Source organism: Cucurbita pepo, chromosome 20, assembly GCF_057944985.1.
Source record: "Cucurbita pepo subsp. pepo isolate OVF chromosome 20, ASM5794498v1, whole genome shotgun sequence".
Taxonomy (NCBI): Eukaryota; Viridiplantae; Streptophyta; class Magnoliopsida; order Cucurbitales; family Cucurbitaceae; genus Cucurbita; species Cucurbita pepo.
The window spans coordinates 1,781,044-1,799,187 of NC_141817.1; the positions used below are offsets into that span (position 1 = coordinate 1,781,044).

General features: G+C 37.9%; 4 protein-coding genes across 4 annotated transcripts; 3 read left to right on the forward strand and 1 right to left on the reverse strand.

Moving 5' to 3' along the window:
- The first annotated feature begins 1,226 nt into the window (after positions 1–1,226).
- LOC111783344 (O-fucosyltransferase family protein) lies at positions 1,227–3,328 on the forward strand. Its single transcript, XM_023664270.2, has 6 exons — positions 1,227–1,900; positions 1,985–2,144; positions 2,228–2,317; positions 2,406–2,689; positions 2,766–3,024; positions 3,098–3,328. Exons 1-6 carry the CDS (start codon positions 1,236–1,238, stop codon positions 3,326–3,328), a joined length of 1,689 nt encoding a protein of 562 aa, XP_023520038.2. The 5' UTR covers positions 1,227–1,235.
- Positions 3,329–3,363: 35 nt separating this feature from the next.
- Positions 3,364–8,184, reverse strand: LOC111783343 (uncharacterized). The gene is made up of 12 exons (XM_023664269.2): positions 8,004–8,184; positions 7,817–7,932; positions 7,325–7,354; positions 7,083–7,219; positions 6,738–6,917; positions 6,598–6,661; positions 6,391–6,498; positions 5,885–6,038; positions 4,949–5,038; positions 4,589–4,644; positions 4,198–4,255; positions 3,364–4,074 (listed from the first exon to the last, which is right to left on the reverse strand). The coding sequence occupies exons 1-12, from the start codon at positions 8,083–8,085 to the stop codon at positions 3,869–3,871; spliced, it is 1,281 nt and encodes a 426-aa protein (XP_023520037.2). The 5' UTR covers positions 8,086–8,184; the 3' UTR covers positions 3,364–3,868.
- Positions 8,185–9,737: 1,553 nt separating this feature from the next.
- LOC111782707 (4-coumarate--CoA ligase-like 9) lies at positions 9,738–13,368 on the forward strand. The gene is made up of 6 exons (XM_023663502.2): positions 9,738–10,877; positions 11,443–11,632; positions 12,368–12,513; positions 12,673–12,740; positions 12,829–12,931; positions 13,006–13,368. The coding sequence occupies exons 1-6, from the start codon at positions 9,837–9,839 to the stop codon at positions 13,129–13,131; spliced, it is 1,674 nt and encodes a 557-aa protein (XP_023519270.2). The 5' UTR covers positions 9,738–9,836; the 3' UTR covers positions 13,132–13,368.
- A 474-nt stretch (positions 13,369–13,842) lies between these two features.
- Positions 13,843–17,338, forward strand: MLS (malate synthase). Its single transcript, XM_087120619.1, has 4 exons — positions 13,843–15,365; positions 15,450–15,775; positions 16,064–16,394; positions 16,460–17,338. Exons 1-4 carry the CDS (start codon positions 14,976–14,978, stop codon positions 17,114–17,116), a joined length of 1,704 nt encoding a protein of 567 aa, XP_086976745.1. The 5' UTR covers positions 13,843–14,975; the 3' UTR covers positions 17,117–17,338.
- The last annotated feature ends 806 nt before the right edge of the window (positions 17,339–18,144 follow it).

The following is an 18,144-nucleotide window of genomic DNA, read 5'->3' on the forward strand; positions in this document are numbered from 1 at the left end:
CAAGCTCATTGGCAAAAATAAATAAATAAATAAATGATAAATCACTAAACAATAATAATAATAATAGTAATAATAATAATACTCTTTAACCTAGGGAGAGCTCACACCATACCTCACCTATATTACGGTTATAACAGTTAATGTCCTATTCCAAGGCCAGGGGCGTAACAGTCAATGTCGCCAAAATAGGGACTCAAAGCTTTGGGGTATAACTGTCACTTTGACAATAATTCGTAACGGTCGGTGCTTTGAAGAACTGTGCTTGAGTTCTAAGCATTTAGTTTGTTTGGAGCTTCAAAATCTCTGCTTTAGCCTTTAAAGTTCTCTCCCCTAAACCAACCTCTTTTGGAAATTCCGTTGAGAAGACAGAAAAAAAAAAGAAAAAAAGCTTTGGAGCAGAGCAACAATGGCGGGTATTTATGCAGCTGTGGCATTGGAAGACTGCCCTCTGTCGGTCTCGAAGTGCTCCTCAAAGCCTGACAACCGTCTCATTCTCATTGGTAACCTTACTCCGACTCTCGATTTTTATGCTCTTATACTTAAGATTTCTGCCTTCACATCGTTTACTGAGTCAAATTTGTGGTAATCTTGAGGAGTTAATGTGAGATCCCACATCGATTAGAGAGGAGAACGAAAAACCTTTATAAGGGTATAGAAACCTCTCCCTAATAAACACGTTTTAAAAACTTTGAGGGGAAGGCTGAAAGGAAAGCCCAAAGAGGACAATATCTGCTAGCGGTGGGCTTAAGCTGTTATAAATGATATTAGAGTTAGGCACCGAACGGTGTGCCAGCAAGGACACTAGGCCTCGAAAGAGGGTGAATTGTGAGATCCAACATCAGTTGGGAGAGAGGAACGAAGCATTAGATGTGAAAACCTCTCTAACAGACGCGTTTTAAAAATCTTGAAGAAAAGTATAGAAGAGAGCCAAAATAAAATAATATCTGCTAGCAGTGGACTTAAGCCGGTACGTGTAATGTGGCAAATGTAATGATTGGGCCGGTACGTGTAATGGACGTTGAAAAATGGTGAAAGATATTTTGGCGCCAAATTCAAAAGATCTTGCTTCAGGATTCAACAGAAAAAACCGTCATACTCTGAGTTGCATTCAAGGAAGAGCAAACAGCGCCAAAAATGTCAAATTTTGATATCAAATTCAAAACCCCATTTCCCATGTTCTTGTTCTTCATCTTCTTCTTCTTCTTTCTTGCAAGACTCAGAGAATTACAGAGACAATGAAACATTCCGCCATGGCCAGACCAAGAACAAGCAGAGCCTCCTTCTCAACTCCAAACCCACCACCATTCTTTGATTTGCTCTCACTCACCATTCTCACTTCCATCTTCTCCCCCAAGAAACTCCCAAGAACTCTAAACCCTTATCTCTCACTCTTCTTTCTCTCTCTACTTACTTCTCTCGCTTTCTTGGCAATCTCCACTGTCAATTTCCTTCATTCCTCGCCATTTTATGCAGACCCCTGTTCTACCAAATCCTCAATTTCCTTCCCTTTAATGTCGTCCTCTTCTCAGTCTCGTCTTCTCCTCTCTCTGCTTTCTCCAGTGGCTTCTTCGACCCACCAGAACTCGCCGAAGTTGTCGACCAGTGCGATGGTGCCGTTGCCGGTCCACGTAGTGGCTTCAAATCTCTCCGATGAAGAAACAGAGTTTTGGAAACAGCCGGATGGGGAGGGCTATAGGCCTTGTCTTGATTTCAGTTTGGAATACAGGAAGGAATCTGCCAAGATCTCTAAAGAGAAGAGGAGATTCTTGATGGTGATGGTTTCCGGTGGATTGAATCAGCAGAGGAACCAAATTGCTGATGCTGTTGTGATTGCTAGGATTCTTAAGGCTGCTGTGGTCGTCCCTGTTTTGAAGGTCAATCTCATATGGAGAGATGACAGGTAAATGACTTTTCTTTTCTTCTCCTTTTCATTTCTTTCTCCTTTTTGGGTGCTTTTAGAAGTGGGGTTTTGCTACTTCTGCAGTAAATTCTCCGACATTTTCGATGTCGAACATTTCAAGAACACGTTACGAGCCGATGTTCGGGTCGTGTCTTCTCTTCCGTTCAAGCATTTCAAGCTAAAAGAGACCAAGATTCCTCATGACGCTTCTCCTCATTGGATTCGTGCAAGATTTGGAACCCAAGTGAGAAGCTCCTCCAACATGTTTGCAGAACATTTTTTAGATGATGACCTCAAATTGTTAAGGTTTCTCTGTTTTTCTTGTAGCTCAATCAAGAAGGGCTTCTTATACTAAATGGGCTTGACTCTAAGCTCTCAAAAAATCTTCCCTTTGACCTGCAGAAGCTCAAATGTAAGGTAAATCAAGGAGGGTTTGAATTTATGAGTTGATATTAGAGTGAATGCTTCATATTTACTTAACTTTTCTCTTCACTTCTATGGACAGGTTGCATTCCATGCACTAATATTTGCAGCTCCAATTCAGGAGCTGGGAAACCAGCTAACAAGGAGAATGTGGATTGAAGGACCATATATAGCCATCCATCTCCGTTTAGAGAAGGATGTTTGGGTTAGATCTGGTTGTCAAACCGGTTTGGGTTCGGATTATGACACCGTTGTTGCCAAATTTCGGAATTTGCAACCGGAGTATCTTACGGGAAGGATAAACATGAGTCACATTCAGCGACGACGTGCTGGATTATGCCCTTTAAATGCCCTGGAAATTGCAAGGTAAACAAAGAAACTGAGATTTGAGAACTTTGAATAAGAGAAGAGAAGAAAGCTTACTTTTTGGTGATGATAATAGGCTCCTCAAGGCTCTTGGAGCACCAAAACAAGCGAGGATTTACACTGCAGGAGGAGAGCCATTTGGAGGAAAGAAGGCTCTGCAACCACTCATTGCAGAATTCCCAAATATAGTAACAAAGTACACACTGGCAAGAGAAGGAGAGCTTTTACCTTTTATCAACAAGTCATCTGCTATGGCTGCCATTGATTACATTGTGTCCTTGAGCAGCGACGTCTTCGTGCCGTCCCATGGCGGGAACATGGGTCGAGCTATGCAGGTAATTTGTCTCGAACTTCTTTGTGCTTTCCCTTCAATGCTCCTCTTTGACATTGCTTTTGTTTCGGCACCAGGGGCATCGTGCCTATGTCGGGCATAGAAAATACATAAAACCAAACAAACGAGCAATGCTCGATTACTTTGATGATGCATCCATTTCTGAAACAGAGCTTGGAATCATTGTGAGGAAGGTGCACAGACGATCTCAGGGTCAGCCTGAGCCAAGGACCAAGAGGAAAGATCTTGATGTTGTTGCATATCCTGTGCCAGAATGTATGTGCAAACGTAACACTGATTCTGTTTAGATAGAAACTTTTCAAAACTATTACAATTCAGAAGCTTGAACGGGAAAGTGCCTTTTACTTTGATGACGATCTTGGAGTTCTTGTTCTCCAAAAAAAAAGTTAGAACTCACAAATACAAATTGAAATAATATTGAACTCACATAAGTTGAGATACCTCAACTTTCCAGTAACTAGGTATAAAAATGAAGGGGTTAAACTAAAACACAATGGGTAGAATACTCAAATACTTCTGACCACTAGTAATATGGAAAAATAAAATAGGTTACATGGGAGCCCTAAAGTAGTACGTGCTTGAACTGCTACCAATGGAATCATTCCTACTTCGCAGGTCAGAAGTTGAAAAATGATGGAGCCTGAGTATCCACAAGCATTCAGGTATTTACCCCGAGCCTCCCGTGTAAAAATCATGATTTGGTTCAAAATTCAGTGCATTGGTGAGATAAGTAGCTCTTCTTGTACCTCTAATATCCCACACTATCTGCTGACTGAATAGATCATAACAAGAACTACCTTTATGCTTCTTCAATAACCAAGTAACGCCTACCTCTGCTTACTTTCGGTGTCTCGATGGGACTTCCTTCTGCTTTTTTTGTTTTCTTTGTCCATGGCCTTGCTACCTTTCCTCTTTCCGCCTTCACCGTCTTCTTTAAATGTCTTTTTTCTTTTCTGAGGAACGTATTCCTCCTCGTTGACAGTTTGAGTAACCTCTGTTTCCTGTTGGATCTCGACTGCGGAGTGTGTTACATCTGCTCAGACAAATGTAAATGAGATAATGAATAAATAGATTGAGCACAACATAAAAGATGGTTTTGTACCAAACATTAGTTTGATGGTACCACTGGGGGATAAGGGTGGACAACGTATCTAACCTTCTTCAACAAAATGAGAATCAAAGACAACACCAGTAAGATGTTGCTTTAGGAATACCTGCACATAAATGAACAAATATGAATATGGTACATTGTCCCAGCTTACATTAATGCATCAAATGCTATTTTTTCCCCTTCTTGTACTAAAAATATACAAGTCGCATTATTAAATATTCTTGTGAACTTTTAACCAAGCAACATTGAGAGATTTATAAACAGCTCTGAGTCACTAAATGCAATCACATTAATGGTGCAAATTAGTCCATACAATTGACATTATCTTTTTCAAACATGTTCATTCTGGTACAGTCTGACAAACTTTCTTGAACATCGTTATTTTCTGAATGATGAATCTAAACAACCAATTTTTACTAGAACTGTGAAAACTTACCGCAGACAGAAGTTGCCTTGTCTTTATATCCCAGAAGCGCACATAACTATCGAGTCCTGGAAAAAGATTTCAACATCACCATAAGTATATATATTCACAGGTAAACAATTACATTGATGAATGTGATGGGGAAGAAAACTCCCAAAAACACCAAGAGGTTTACTACAATAGAGATTTCAACATCACCACATAAATTTAGTGATAGAAATGTAACTTTTTAACATAAAAGGTGAGTATGGCTTGGTATGCAGAGAGGATTCTTCCATGGATGTTGCAAAGCATGTAAAAATAAAAGATTTTCACATGTAGAAGCAGACAGAGAAGTGCTAACTAATTGTCATATTGGAAAATATATCCCACCACATGATGCTATGACTGGGAATTCCGGGTGCCTGGCGATGGATCTTATGCTGCCAGAACATTTCCCCAAGAAGCAACCCAATAGCTTTCCTGTGAGAAACAAGTCAAGCAAATAAAATATTGCCATAATAAAAACTTCAATCAACTGCTACTTACAACTATCATAGAGGTAACGGTGCAACATAATCTATAAAAACTCATGACTATCAGGGAACAATCAAATAGATCCCAACAGATATTGAGAAGACGACGAATTTTAGACTAAACGTGAAATAAAAGGTGAATACTACTGGGAATTGCAGGTCAATAGAAAAAATATTTGTTTTTTTTTTTTTTTTTTTTTTTTGATCCTTTCTAAAAGATAGATGTAAGTCAAGACTGCAGTTCAACTGCTTGGATGAAGCAGGATCTATACAAAAATGCTGGAGAAAATTGTGACCCCTCTGCCTCTTCTTATTGCCTCATAATTATAAAGAAACAGGTAAAAAAGGTGACGTTTGCAAACTAATTCAAGGAAGTGATCATGCAACAGTGATATGGTAAAAGCTCATAAAGTCAATCCCAGCATACAGGAGTGCAATTAGTACAGGGACCAAACATAGTGTGAAATTATAAGGCAGCATGCCCAAACTTCCTAAGTCATAATTCATAAACTCTACAACCTCACATCTTTGTGCATTTTCAGCTAAAATAATCAAGACACCATGATGGTATCCCCTATACCGAATATGCTATAATTTACAGTGAAATGAGGAACTTTAAATAAACCATAGCGGTAGCATTCATCAATTGTGAACCACTAAAACAACCCAACTTCTCAAGATAAAAGATAGGAGGAATCCACATAAGTCAAGAAATAAACTTTCTGAAATGTGTGAAAGATATAGAAACCCCAGATTATTAAATCAGAAAGATCTAGCACATAACAAATTTTACCATTGCGAATATCGAAAGATGCAAGATCACCAGATGCATTCCCCACAAATATTGTGTTACCATCTACATCTTCTGCCAAGGCTTTAATAGGAGTCTCTCGAAAATCAAATGAGATGACAGGTCTCTTCTGAGCAGAGATGTCATACAGTCGAACCTAAATTGGTTAATCACCCACCCCATTAAAAATCAGTGATATGATTCATACATCAAAATAAGTGGTTTATATCTATATCATAATGGATATAAAAATTAAAATAAAGGGGACAAAGATGCATTGTACAAGAGTTGTAGTGCTTTTGCCTATAATCAGATATCAACAATTCTCTTAAAGGCTCAAAATAAAGCATTGATTATATTTGAAATAGAAATCAAAACCATATCAGACGCTATCTGTGCAACTAATTTATAAGCTCTTTCCCTGAAATTGTCTCTATATCTCCATTCTCCTTTGTAATATGTTTCCGATTCTGTAACTTGTATTACCATGAGAAACTGATATGAATTACCTGATGACTGTTGGTACCAGCTGCAAACTTACGGTGGTCATCTTTACTAAGAAATGTTGCTGATGTGAACCAAGTTGGTGTGAAGATACCAAGGCTGTTCTTCTTCGGCTGTATAAAATCAAAATGTTTCAAAAGGATATCAAAAAATACTCTAGAAATATGTAGGCTGCTTTGTACAAATGTGCAGAGAAGAATGAGGAAGTATACTGCTTTTGCTGTCCAAATCTTAGTACACTGTTCTAGATTCCACATATTAACTTCAACACCCTTCCTGAGCATATAAAAAGGTCAAGGTTGTTAATGCCAATAAAAGAATAACACAAAATTCAAACATGATCCCAACTTACCCTCCAAACAACGCGTGGGTTTCACTTCCATCAACTTTAGAACACATAACATTACCCGAACTACATATTTTCCACGATTGTACAAGAATGGTAGAGGTATCTTCTGAAGATGAACTAGAAAACTCAATCGACCTCATGCTCGCATTTCCTTTTGTTGTGCATGAAAGCAAGGTGCAACGCCTAAAAGTAAATAACCAAACCAAGAGGAATTTCAGCTTAAATGTCTTGGGGAAGCAGCCAGATAGTTTAAGAAAAATATTTGATATTTCATCACTAACAAAAGGATGGTAACTTTTGCACTTCTATCACATTAACAAGCTCATAAGTTATAAATTGATACATAACCTAGATGCCAACTCCGATTCATCTTTTGAAAATAAATGCATTCCAACGATAGCTTCATCTTTTGGTGGAGGAGAAGTATCAGCATTGTCCGAAATTGCAACGTGAAGATTTCCATTCAAAGGATTAAGAACTTCAATCTGCAGCATACAACAAAAACATGATTAGGCAAAGAGTACACTGATATGTTTAAAATCAAATAAATGTGTGCAGAATTCACATTACTGGAAATCTAATCAACTTACCAAACCATTTTTTCGAGCAACAGCTAGTAACTGCAATTAAAAAAGAAAAGGATGTGATTAGGTGCACTAAGAATGATGTAGCGTTTGAATGGTCGGTATAATCTGGCAAATCTGGCAACCAGAACATCAACCCAGTAGAGGTCGGTATAACCCTCACTAATCAATGAAGATTAACATATATCAAAAGAGACAACACTCACAGCCTAGATGGATAACACAAAATATTGTAAATCAAGAACTTCCAATGACAATCAAAACGACATTTTAACGTAAGCTTATCAGTAAAAAAAACTGAAAGCAAGTGAAGCATACTAATATTAATTCTAAATACTAGTCACATTCATAGACCCAACTCATCAAATTTCCAGCTCAATTATAAAAGACGAATCCATAACAATGACAAGCAAAATTACAACACTTAGTTAGCAACAAACAACCCCATAAAAACTTTGTACAAGAGAATATGATAACAGAGGCAAGAAAGAAACCTACAGGGTCGAATTTACGATCAACAAGAGAAGCTGCAAGCACGGATTTGGAGAAATCAGGTTCCCCCCACCTCTCAACCACTTTCGGAATCTCTACTTCCTTGCCCCGAGCTTCGATGACTGTACAATGGCAGAACAACAAACTTAGAAGAAAATCAAGAGAAAAATAGTGAAATAGCTGCCATTATTACCTTTGATTAGACCAAGCACATCGAACGTCAAGGCACGAAGCCGAGGACAGCCGGGGCAATCGACCTTCGTCGTACGAGGCATATCGAACACCAGCTGAGCGTGCGCGATTGAAACAGTTCACGCCCGCAGTTTCGTTGAACTGATAAACCCTACCCGAAGCAATTCGAGGGTTTAACGTTCAAAGGAAACAATTTTCTCGGTGGGGTTTTTTTTCTAACTCGAACCGAATAGATATTATCGAACCGGTATCAAATATTGAACCGGCTTGTTCAGTTATTTCTTAACAAATGATAAATTTACCATTAGAATAAATTAGAGGCTAAAAATTAATTTATATCCATAAATTTTATCGACTAAATGATATAAATCTCTAAATTAATAATTCTATTAATTATAATACTATAAGTGAATCAATTTATACCATATTATTTTTAAATTATCCATATTAATGAAATATTAAGATAAATATCAAAACCAGTAGCTATATTTATTAATATTAGTAAATTATTTTTTTTTTCTCAAACTTATTTTAAAAACCACGTCATTAAATTATGGCATTAATTTTTCTTGGCACATTATATAGATAGCAGTTGGATTATTTAGGTTTCAAGCCAACGACTCCTCACTATAAAATTAATTTAGTATTTTATATTTTGCAAATATTAAATAATAAAACGTTATATATATATATATATATATATATATATATATATGTGTGACAATAATATAAAATATTTTAATTTCTTCTCCAAATTTGATTTTTATTCCGTATGGAATATAAAATGAAGAGTTTACTTATGATATTTTTTAATATATTTATATGGAAATATCTTTTTAATATATTTCTATGGAATGATTGTGAATTTATAAGTAAAGGAATACATCTCCATTGTTATCAAACCTTTGGGAAAAAAGCAAAGTCACGAGAGCTTATGATCAAAATGGACAATATCATATCATTGTAGAGATCCGTAATTCCTAACATGATATTAGAGTCATGCTCTAAACTTAGCCATAACAATAAAATCTTCAAATATCAAACAAAGTGACTAAATTGTCGAACAAAGGATGTACTTTGTTTGAGAGCTCTAGAGCAAGGAGTCGAGCCTCGATTAAAGGAGGTTGTTCTAGAGCTCCATAAGCCTTAGGGGAGCCTTATAGTGTACTTTGTTTGAGAGGAAGATTGTTGGGAGTGAGTCCCACATTAGCTAATTTAGAGAATGACCGTGGGTTTATAAGTAAAGGAATATATCTCCATTGGTATGAGAAGTAAAGCCATGAAAGCTGGACAATATCATACTGTGGATATATGTGATTAACAGACAATATCATACCATTGTGGAGATCTATAATTCATAGCAAAATTTGTAGCATATAAAAATATAGATGTCTATACTGATAATTATTTATTTGAAAAGATAGGTAATATTAATTTATAGTATATATTAAAGAAGTATGGGATAAGATAGGAAATGAATTTAAATTTATACTATAATTTGACTGAATTTGAAATTTTAATTATTTTACACATTTTTCTTTTTAAAAGCGCAATTTAATAAAAGAAAATTTTGACTTTCAAACTTGGAAGTTTGTTAGCCGACTTGAACGTGGTTGGTTTTTAAAAAGAGCAATAAACCTTTTTCAATAAATACTTCAATATCTGTTTTGGAATTTCCTATTGGTTGATTATTATTTTAATCTTGTAAAGTTGTTTTTGTTTTTTTAATCGGTTTGAATATTCAATCCAAAACATTCTCAACTAATTTGAATAAAATAAGTTGGATCAGCATCCGCGTGCTCGATCGCGCATCACTTTCTTCGAGTCCACTTCCATGGCAGATCGGAATCCCAGCTTAAACGCCGCCCATTTCGTTGATATTCGAAGCGGTTTCTGTCCTCAGACGAAGATTTTCCGTAGCCTCCGACCACCCCTCATAATTCCGCCATTATCTCAGCCTCTCTCCGTTACCGAACACGCCCTTTCTCTCCTTCAATCGTCCCCTCCTCCTTCAAATGCCGCCGTTCTCGTCGACTCCAACTCCGGTGTTCATCTCTCCTATGCCATTTTTCTCCGTCAAATACGAACCCTTGCCTCTAATCTTAAAGCGTTAACCTCACTCTCCAATGGTCAAGTGGCTTTTATTCTCGCACCGACTTCTCTGGAAGTCCCTGTGTTGTATTTTGCTCTGTTATCTCTCGGTGTTGTTATCTCTCCGGCTAATCCGATTGGTTCAGATTCGGAGATTTCTCATCAGATTCGACTCAGTCAACCGGTCATTGCCTTCGCTACATCCTCGACGGCGTCCAAGCTCCCCAAGCTTCAACTCGGCACCGTCCTGATCGATTCTCCTGCGTTTCTCTCCATGATGACCGAAATCAATAGATCTGATGGTATTGCCGACGTTAAAGTCGATCAATCCGACTCGGCGGCGATCCTGTACTCGTCAGGAACGACAGGGCGAGTGAAAGGCGTGTTACTGAGTCATCGAAACCTTATTGTGGTGAACTCTAGTCCTAATCCTCTTCTATCTGAGGTCAACAACGGAGAGACGGAGCCACGTCAGGTGTCTCTGTGTCTGTTGCCTCTGTTCCATGTTTTCGGATTCGTCATGTTGCTTCGAGCGATTTCACGAGGAGAAACATTGGTTCTGATGCAAAAATTCGACTTCGTGGAGATGCTATCAGCAGTAGAGAAGTTTGGAGTTACGTACATCCCAGTTTCTCCGCCGCTAGTGGTGGCGCTGGCCAAGTCGGAACTGGTGGCGAAATACGATCTCAGTTCTCTTCAAGTTTTGGGGTGCGGCGGCGCTCCTCTTGGGAAAGAAGTCATCGAGAAATTCCATCAGAAATTGCCCAAAGTTGAAATTATCCAGGTTCGTAAGAAATACATTCACTGTTTTTGCTCAATGATTTGTGTACAATAGACCTCGTTTCTTCTTCCCTTCATATGAATCTGATGAACTCTCCGTCCTACTTGTTGCCAAATCCGAATCTGTTCCTTCACTGACTTTTTTTTTTTAGTTTGTTGGATTGAAATGTTAAATTAAAACGGAAGTGATTTTCATTGTTTAACCATAAATTAAAAATTAAGAACTAATCTTAAGGTTAATCGATGAACTGAAATAGTATTTGAAAAACACAATCAAAATGATAGTAGTCCATATTCTTTGAAACTCAAATATTTAAGTGTGTATTGTATTTTATGAACACTGTTGTTATAAACTTTACTAAACAAAAACTAGATTTGTTAAAAGTATCGAAATAAGAATGAATAGCTAAAGTTGACTTAAATCTCACTAATGTTCTTGTGGGGAGTGATGAAAGTTGTTCCATTTATTGTACTCTATTTATTTATACCCATAATTAATTGTTCTTCCTGTTCATAGCATTACATGTCTCTCAATCCTGAGGGCCGCATTGTTTTGTTTTGTTGACTAGGGATATGGGTTGACAGAGAGTACAGCGGGGGCAGCAAGAAGTATGGGGCCCGAGGAAAGCAGCAACACGAAGTCAGTAGGCCGCCTATCTGAAAACATGGAAGCCATGATTGTGGATCCTGATTCTGGAGAGGCCTTGCCTCCTGGCCATAGAGGAGAGCTTTGGCTGCGTGGTCCAGGAATCATGAAAGGTTAGCAATCACCGTGTTCTTCCAACGCGATAATATGATATTATACATTTTCCTTCTAGCTTTGTTTTTTGTTTTTCCAAAAGATCTCGTACTAATAGGAGATAGTGTTTTTTTAATTATCAACCCATTATCAACCCATAATCTTCCTCTTAGTTAGTCTATGGGACTACTCCTCTTAATAATTTTCAACCATCCTCCCCTCGAACAAAGTATACCATCGAGCCTCCCTTGAGGCCTCCTTCTCTGGAGCTCTCGATCGATTCCTTCTTTTGAGCCCTCGGACAAAATACACCATTTGTTCGACACTTGAATCACTTTGGACTATACCTTCGAATCTCACAACTTTTTTTTTTTTGTTCTAACAGTTGAGAATTCTCTTGACATGACTAAGCTAAGAGCATGACTCCGATACCATGTTATGAATCTCGACCTTTCACAGTGGTATGATATTGTCCACTTTAAGCATAAGCTCTCGTCGTTTTGTTTTTTGGTTTCTCCAAAAGGTCTCATACCAATGAAGATAGTATACCTACTATTTTAGACCCGATGCTTGTTCTATCTATGAACGGGAGTGTAACTCAATTAATTGAAGTACTGTATTGACTTATTGTTGAACTAAAAATAATAATAATATCCCGCCTCTATTTGCTGATTAGACATGAAGATGATTTGTAAGGAATGCATTACACCCGAATATTGTTTGATAAACAGATCACCAAATATTGTTTGATTCAGGTTATGTAGGAGATGCCAAGGCAACTACCGAAACCCTGCATCCAGATGGATGGCTAAAGACCGGTGATCTTTGCTATTTTGATTCCGATGGATTCCTCTACATTGTTGATAGATTAAAAGAATTGATCAAGTACAAGGCTTATCAGGTGACTTCTCGTAGTTTTTGACCGAATACGATTACAAATGTCAATTGTCGTTATCGTCATTATTGTCTTAGGTCCTATTTGAAATGACTTTCGAACCGAACCGACTCGTAGTGGCTCTTTAGTAATTAAAAATCCTTTTTCGTTTGGAACAAATCCCAGGTCCCACCTGCAGAATTGGAACATTTGCTTCAATCCAACCCTGAAATCATTGACGCTGCTGTGATACCGTATGCATCTGTCTGTTCTTAAACTTGTCAAGAATGAGCTCTCTGCTACCTAATTTTGCTGATGAACTTGATTACTCCTGTTGAGCAGCTATCCCGATGAAGATGCTGGAGAGATTCCTATGGCTTACGTTGTTAGAAAGCCTGGAAGCAATATCACTGAGGCTCAAGTTATTGATTTCATTGCTAAACAGGCAAGCTTGAGATTGTCTGCTATTTCTCATGTCTTCTTCTTGCATTCAAGCTCACCATTTTCATCATCTTGCAGGTTGCACCGTACAAGAAAATTCGACGAGTTTCATTTATCGACGCGATCCCGAAATCGCCTGCCGGGAAGATTCTGAGGAGGGAGCTGACCCAACATGCTCGCTCTCATGGTTCTAATAAGCTCTAAGGAAGATATGTTCCCATGAAAATGCACGTAGTTTTGCACCACAGAAACTTCAAAAATAAAAATAAAAATAAAAATAAGATTTTAAAATTAAAAATTAAAAATCTTATTTTTTATTTTTAAAATTGGACAAATAAATTCAAATGTTAGTTTATAAAATAGAAAACCATGACAAAAAAATAGTCAGAAATAATTGTACTTGCATTTTCGTGTTAATGATTATTATTATTTTAAGGAAAATGTGTTACTATTATACAACTTTTAATTTGATTAATTATGCCCCTAAAATTAAAATATTTAATATTTTAATTCTAGTATTTTAGTCATTTAATTCCTATCCAAACTTGACTTTATCTTAAATTATAAATGTTTTATAATTATTGTTTAATATAAGATTTCAATTTACATTTATATTTTATTTCAATTTTTTTCACAAAAATAAATAAATAAGTTTACCAGATTCACATGTAAATGTACAATTTTAATCTTAAATTCTAATCTTATAATAATATTTTATAAATGTACAATTTTAATCTTAAATTTCAACAAATGCCATTTAATTAAATAATAATAATAATAATAATAAAAGAATATATAATTAATAATTCATAAATTTTAACGGTTGATCTAAGACTTTTTGATAAATGATTTATTGTTACTATTGATTCTTAATAAACATCATTTTTTACCTTCTTCGAGTCCACTTCCATGGCGGATCGGAATCCAAACTTCCAACGCCGCCCATTTCATTCATCTTCGACGCGGTTTCTGTCCTCAAACGAAGATTTCCCACTTCCTCCGACCACCACTCCCACTTCCAACCAATATCTCAGCCTCACGCCCTTTCTCTCCTCCAATCATCCTCTCCCCTGCAAACGCCACCGTTCTCTGTCAAATTTGAATCCACTCGGCGTCCGCATCTCTCCAGTTAACCCTACTAGTTACCGATTGGAGATTGCTCAACAGGTGAACGTCTTAGCTCCCTAGATTCTCCGAAGTTTATCTCTATTATGACGGAAAATTTGATCGGATGGAGAAGGCGATGGTGTTGCCGATGTTGAAATCAATCAATCCGAAAGGCGATACCGTGATGTTGATGCAGAGATTCGACTTCGAGTGGAGAAGTGGAAGTTCTCGTACATTTCAGTTCCTCCGCTGTTCGTGGTGGCGTTGGCTAATTCGGAGTTGGCGGCGAAGTACGTCGCAAGTTTTCTTCGAATTTAGGGTTGCGGCATTGCTGCCCTTGGGGAAGAAGGTCGAGAAATTCCATGAGAAGTTGCCCTAAATTATACCGGTCAGAGAACAAACATTCTCCATTTCCATAATTCCTTTCGATTGCTAAATTCGAATCTGTTCTTAATTTGTTTATAGATTAAATCTTCTGTTCGGTTGATTTGGTATATCGATTAGAAGAGTGTACAGCAGTAACACAGGCGTTGGGGCGTGAGGAAAGCAAGAACACAAAGCAGATCCTTGGTCGGAACTTCATCTGTTAACCTCAGTTGTTATAAATTCAAATTCGCCGCCAAAAATCGAAGATTTACCACGTGGAGATGACCACAATCCGCCATATCATCTTCTTCAATTACTCAACTGCAGTTCCCAATGTTGGCACGGAACTCAATAAATGGTGGATTGTTGTTATCTTTCTTGCGTCAGACGGGATTATCTTATCCTGCGTTGGAATACGCCATGAATCTCCATAACGATAATCCTCAACGATCCTATCCCACCCGGAAACTCCTAGAGAATTGTGCTGCATATAAATACACAGCACCTTAGCTGTACGAAGACACCGAATAAGCTTTAACTGTAGGAGGAGGAGGAGGAGGAGGACGAAGAAGAAAATGGGATCACTGGGAATGTATTCTGAATCGGCAGTAAGGAAGAAAAGCAGCAGAGGCTACGATGTTCCAGAGGGAGTGGACATTCGGGGACGTTATGATGAAGAATTTGCCAGGATTCTCAACAAGGAAGCCTTGGTGTTTGTGGCTGATTTACAGAGGACTTTCAGAAACCACATAAGGTATTCGATGGAATGCCGCAGAGAAGCCAAAAGGAGGTACAATGAAGGGGCGGTGCCGGGGTTTGATCCGGCGACCAAGTATATTAGGGAATCTGAGTGGACATGTGCACCAGTCCCCCCGGCAGTTGCTGATCGGAGGGTGGAGATCACCGGACCTGTGGAGCGGAAGATGATCATCAACGCACTCAATTCTGGAGCTAAAGTTTTCATGGTTCGTTTCTCTTTCTTTTCTCTGCTCAAGATTTTGTTTACATTTCTTAAGAGAATGCAATTTGATGAACAAAAATCAAAACAGGCGGACTTTGAAGATGCACTGTCACCAAACTGGGAGAATTTGATGAGAGGGCAAATTAATCTGAAGGATGCAGTAGATGGGACTATAAGCTTCCATGACAAAGCTAGAAACAAGGTTTATAAACTGAACGATCAGACAGCCAAGCTCTTTGTTCGTCCTCGAGGTTGGCACTTGCCTGAGGCTCATATCTTCATCGACGGCGAGCCTGCCACCGGCTGTCTTGTGGACTTTGGGCTCTACTTCTTCCACAACCATGCCAATTTCCGGCGCTCTCAAGGTCAAGGTTCTGGCCCTTTCTTCTACCTTCCCAAAATGGAGCACTCCAGGTAACACATCATTTTAACTATCCAAATTGAGCATGTTTTTCTAGAAATTGAGCTATGTTTGCAACGAGTCTCTTCTTTAGATGATAATGGTCTGATAAAGAATGAACACCCTTTAAAGAAAACCATGGTTAGAGAAAGTATAGATTCTATGGACTTGATCTTATCATCAAAGACTTCAAGAAAATTACTTGAAAAGTTTGATTCAAGGGCTTTTTCAACTTGGGTCGTAATGGATTCAGTTCACCACATTCAAACAATATTACAAGCTGTTTAATATGTCGTTTGCAGGGAAGCTAAGATATGGAACAGTGTATTTGAGAGAGCAGAGAAGATGGCAGGGATAGAGAGGGGCAGCATCAGGGCCACTGTGCTAATTGAAACACTTCCAGCAGTGTTTCAAATGGATGAAATACTCTATGAGCTGAGGGATCATTCTGTGGGATTGAACTGTGGTAGATGGGATTACATATTCAGCTATGTCAAGACCTTCCAGGCTCACCCAGATCGCCTGTTACCCGACCGAGTCCAAGTCGGTATGGCACAACATTTCATGAGGAGTTATTCTGATCTCCTTATCAGGACTTGTCACAGGCGTGGTGTGCACGCCATGGGAGGCATGGTACGTACAATGCACAATATTTCATCACATTCAAAAGGAAAAGTTTTGACAGTAACATTTTACAGGCAGCTCAAATTCCAATTAGAGATGACCCAAAGGCAAATGAGATGGCACTTGAGCTAGTGAGGAAGGACAAATTGAGAGAGGCAAAGGCAGGACATGATGGAACATGGGCAGCACATCCAGGACTAATCCCAGCATGTATGGAAGTCTTCACCAACAACATGGGAAACGCCCCAAATCAGATTCGATCTGCAAGACGAGACGATGCTGCAAACCTAACTGCAGACGACCTCTTGCAGCAACCGAGGGGTGTTCGTACATTGGAAGGGCTCCGGTTAAACACCCGAGTTGGAATTCAGTACTTGGCAGCATGGCTAACCGGGACAGGCTCTGTGCCTCTCTACAACCTTATGGAAGATGCAGCCACAGCTGAAATCAGCAGGGTTCAAAACTGGCAATGGCTGAAGTATGGAGTGGAATTGGATGGAGATGGGCTTGGAGTGAGAGTGAACAAGGAACTGTTCGGAAGAGTGGTGGAAGAAGAAATGGAAAGGATTGAAAGAGAAGTGGGGAAGGAGAAATTCAGGAAGGGAATGTACAAAGAGGCTTGCAAGATGTTCACAAGGCAATGCACAGCGCCAACCTTGGATGATTTTCTGACCTTGGATGCGTACAACCATATAGTCATACATCATCCCAGGGAGCTGTCCAGGCTCTGAAAACCGCACCAAATTGGCCTTTCTTTCGACAGGTAAGAGTTCTTTTGCTTCCCTTCTCTTCTCTTCTCTTCTCTTGTTGCTGAGAATAACGTATTTGTATTGTAATTTAAGACTCTGTTTGTTTGTCCACTTCTTTTTCAAGCTGTTGTGTGGTTTATGTCAAGAAATTCAGCAATTGCAAGCAAATTGGAACTCTCTATATGAACCTATATTTTGGCTGTTGCTTGTTTGACTCTCGTTACTGATTTGACTCTCTTTACTGATTTCTATGTATATCATGCGCTTTGATCTTTGATGGTTTTTGGGTTCAATCATCATTTAATGAAACTATTTTCGGCTCGAATACTATGAATTCGACTTCGCATTCTTGAAAAGAAAGAGGAGACTAATAAAAGAGATTACGATATATTGACAGAAATTACTATGTGTTTTGAATTTATAGGGATCAAAAGTAGGTAGGGTGATCGAAAAAGAAGATATTCTATAGATACTAGTGCACGGTGTACTTTAAATTTTTTTGGATGGAAGGAAAATGTAGATCTAAGAGTATTTAGAGTAGATGTTAGATAATTTATTTTTGAAAAATTTTAATTTCTTCTTTTATAGATTTACTAAAAATGTCTTGATACTTTTTATTTTAAAATATTTGAATTATTTTTTAAAAAATATATAATGGGTTCAAATAGTTTGACTCAAGGTACATTATCTAACATTTAAATTGATTTTTGATAAATTTTCCTAACATAATAATTTAAAAACATGCAAAAGTTCAAGAAAAGAAGCTTCAAATTAGAACCTTTTAATTTTAATGTGGTAATAAATAATAAAATCGATTAAATAATAGTAATTAAATTGGAGGGAAAAAAAAAGCTCCAATTAAGAAATTAAATAGGTTTATATAGCAAAATTTAAATTTAAAATTATTTATTGATTGATTCTTTTGACAGCACATGCTTACTAGGAAATCCTACTTAGAAAAGCAAAGGAAGTAGCTTTCATGATTAGGAAATGGGATATTTCAAGGCTTC

Bases quoted from the DNA above. Each gene is read 5' to 3' on its own strand.
- LOC111782707 (XM_023663502.2), top strand. From the start codon at position 9,837: ATGGCAGATCGGAATCCCAGCTTAAACGCCGCCCATTTCGTTGATATT. The intron at 11,633-12,367 runs GTTAGCAATCAC...TGTTTGATTCAG, and splicing joins TGGTCCAGGAATCATGAAAG to GTTATGTAGGAGATGCCAAG. The intron at 12,514-12,672 runs GTGACTTCTCGT...AACAAATCCCAG, and splicing joins TCAAGTACAAGGCTTATCAG to GTCCCACCTGCAGAATTGGA.
- LOC111783343 (XM_023664269.2), bottom strand. From the start codon at position 8,085: ATGCCTCGTACGACGAAGGTCGATTGCCCCGGCTGTCCTCGGCTTCGT. The intron at 7,220-7,324 runs GTAAGTTGATTA...TGTATGCTGCAG, and splicing joins TTGCTCGAAAAAATGGTTTG to ATTGAAGTTCTTAATCCTTT. The intron at 4,645-4,948 runs GTGGGATATATT...ATCTTTTTCCAG, and splicing joins CCCAGTCATAGCATCATGTG to GACTCGATAGTTATGTGCGC.
- LOC111783344 (XM_023664270.2), top strand. From the start codon at position 1,236: ATGAAACATTCCGCCATGGCCAGACCAAGAACAAGCAGAGCCTCCTTC. The intron at 2,145-2,227 runs GTGAGAAGCTCC...TTTTTCTTGTAG, and splicing joins GTGCAAGATTTGGAACCCAA to CTCAATCAAGAAGGGCTTCT. The intron at 2,318-2,405 runs GTAAATCAAGGA...TTCTATGGACAG, and splicing joins TGCAGAAGCTCAAATGTAAG to GTTGCATTCCATGCACTAAT.
- MLS (XM_087120619.1), top strand. From the start codon at position 14,976: ATGGGATCACTGGGAATGTATTCTGAATCGGCAGTAAGGAAGAAAAGC. The intron at 15,366-15,449 runs GTTCGTTTCTCT...AAATCAAAACAG, and splicing joins CTGGAGCTAAAGTTTTCATG to GCGGACTTTGAAGATGCACT. The intron at 15,776-16,063 runs GTAACACATCAT...TGTCGTTTGCAG, and splicing joins CCCAAAATGGAGCACTCCAG to GGAAGCTAAGATATGGAACA.